The sequence below is a fragment of the Montipora capricornis genome, chromosome 13, assembly GCF_036669925.1.
Source record: "Montipora capricornis isolate CH-2021 chromosome 13, ASM3666992v2, whole genome shotgun sequence".
In the NCBI taxonomy this organism is placed as follows: Eukaryota; Metazoa; Cnidaria; class Anthozoa; order Scleractinia; family Acroporidae; genus Montipora; species Montipora capricornis.
The window spans coordinates 3,675,246-3,677,745 of record NC_090895.1 but is presented as its reverse complement, the minus strand read 5'-3'; the positions used below and the strand labels follow the sequence as shown (position 1 = coordinate 3,677,745).

The window sequence follows — 2,500 nt, the reverse complement described above, 5'->3', positions numbered from 1 at the left end:
AGTAAAAAGACCAGTAATTTTTTTATCGATTTCCCTTTTCATTGGAAAGCAAATATTTGGGTGCCTGGCGTTCGTACGATTTCCTATACTTATAGAATGATATTCATTATTATTATTAATTATTACTATTATTATTATTATTATTATAATTATTATTATTATTGTTGTTGGTGTTGTTGTTGTTACATCTAAGGAAGTTTGTAATGCTTCTAGTCTATGGGGCACATGAGTAAATAAAGTGTTGTATTGTTGTCAATTCTTTTAGTGTGTCAATTAGTCATTGGCTTTTGGCTATCCTGTGCACTTCTCCATGCATAACAAAACGAGCGCTATCCCGGATGACCATAATTTACTAATTTATTTTCTTTCTTTCTCTTTAATGATACCCTGCTTTGATAACATGAAGTTCACAACTCTGAATGCGAGGAGAGCCTGTGAGTAATGGTTTTAATGTTTTATTTCTGTGCTAATATTTGTTGTTTTTGTTGTTGGTTGCAACTCAGTGCATGGACCTTAGAGGATGAACAGAACACCAATTGCCAGTAATTGATAGAAAAAAGGAAATTTAACCAAGTGCTTAAGATTCAAGTATTACCAGAAACCCATAAGGGTTGAAACGTCTAACGCGCGTTCACAGCTTCTGAATATTCAGTTCTAAGTACCATATTTGGTAACCCCTCGCTCCAGTTAATTTCGCGCTACAATATTGGTGGTATTGCGTCACGGTGTTCTTGCGAACTGATTGGTTGAATGTTTCTCTCTTGTTGTTCCAAGTATGGTACTTAGCAAATTGAATATGCAGAAGCTTGTTTCCCAGCACATAAGGGGCCGTTACACGTTTCAACCCTTATGGGTCTCTGGTATTACTAATTAACCCTTACTCCAAAATACATAATTGAGCACTCCATCCCATAGGGTCTTTTCAGGGGCAATGAAACACAATGAAGGAAACGACAGAACAGTGCAACAATAACAACTGTTAAGAATCCCAACTGGCCGGAAGAAAACCATCGGCTATTTACAAGTGTAGCCGATAAGTTGAACAAGGGGCTATCTAGATCAAATTCAACGAGTGATCACAGAACGGGTCTGAGCCACTGGAGCCCTAACCAATGGGGCATACATTTTACAATATGCCTTGGTGGTTTCAACAGGGATATGACAGAAAGGCGAAATTAGCGACTCTGAGTCTTCCTTAAGGCTCTTTTTGCAACTGATTTCTTGGACGCTTTATTCAGCCTCTACGTGATTGCCATTAGGGAACGAAAAGTTCACTTCACTTCGTGCTATTTTTACTGTTTTTCCATTATTCCATTTTGGTCACTGTTGTATGCTCACGTTTCTCTTAAAAAAACTTCAATTTGGTTTATTTCCCGTGGATGTTCTGCATACTACGACGACAAAATATACTAAAATGCGTGCCGCATGAGCAGCACGTGCAGCACGTATGTTGCCCTTAAACCAATAACATGATTGGTTTCTGGCGTTGTTTTGGCCCTAGCCGACGTTGTTTTAAAAAAGTTCAATCAGTGATTCATGGTTTCATTTCTGTTTTTGACTGTTAGTTCTTTACTGGAATTGAGATCATCTTAAAGAAATAGTAATTGCCGAGGCTAGGAATGCGTTTGAATAACTTGAACTACTTGTAGAATAAGACATCACGTCTCGAGTATCACATTCGACGCACGTATAGAAAGTGTAAAAATAAAAAAACAATGTTTAAGAATCTTGAAATATATTTCGCTCTTCGAGCCTGATGAGGCTCTTATTCTGCAAGTAGTTCAAGAATTGAGATCAGCTGTCTCGAAATAAGCTCCCATTGTGGCCAATTCGTTTTTGGCGGAAATTTATTTTAATAAACCGAGTGTTAATCGATAGACATCGTGTTTGCCAAAAGGGGAAAATGCCACTTTTTGAAACCGTTTACAATTCGTAGTAGTAAGTTCTTAGAAAAATATTTAGTTATAAAAACGAGTGATAAAAAGAAGAACGACGTTTCGACCAATTTCACTGAAGTTCACGGATAAGATTTTTTTATCCATGAAGTTTTTTAATCCATGAATTTGAACTTGACCGTATAACCGTCGAAGCGTCGTTCTTCATTTGTATCGCTCGTTTTTATAACTAAACATTTACAATTCGGTTAAGTAAGATTGCTATCTCGCTGTCAACGCAGTTGTTTTAAACGAAAGATAGAAGTGATCCTCCTACTTAATCTGGGCAATCCAAGCAATTCATATATAGACACCTGAGAAATTCTGGTCGCTTCAACGGGATTCGAACCCGTTGATCTCTGTGATGCCGGTGCTGCACCAATGCTGCACCAACCGAGCTGTGAACTAATGAAGCCACTCAGCTGGGAGCATGGGTAACTCACGTCAAGTTTGACACGATTTCTTATGTAAACCTGTTAGTCTTTTGGTAAAAGAAGAGAGCAAGGAAAGAAGAACGCTCAAGGAAAGTTATTATTTAATTTGTCAATTGAAGGTCAACAAAAGGT

At 37.7% G+C, this 2,500-nt stretch overlaps 1 protein-coding gene across 1 annotated transcript in view; it reads left to right on the top strand.

Annotated features, from left to right (window-relative positions):
• The window catches only part of LOC138029720 (hemicentin-1-like), a 65,917-nt gene that overhangs the window by 51,739 nt on the left and 11,678 nt on the right, over positions 1-2,500 (top strand). Inside the window, exon 16 of the mRNA XM_068877478.1 lies at positions 407-434. Coding sequence (XP_068733579.1) covers positions 407-434 — 28 coding nt within the window. The remainder of the gene's footprint in view (positions 1-406; positions 435-2,500) is intronic.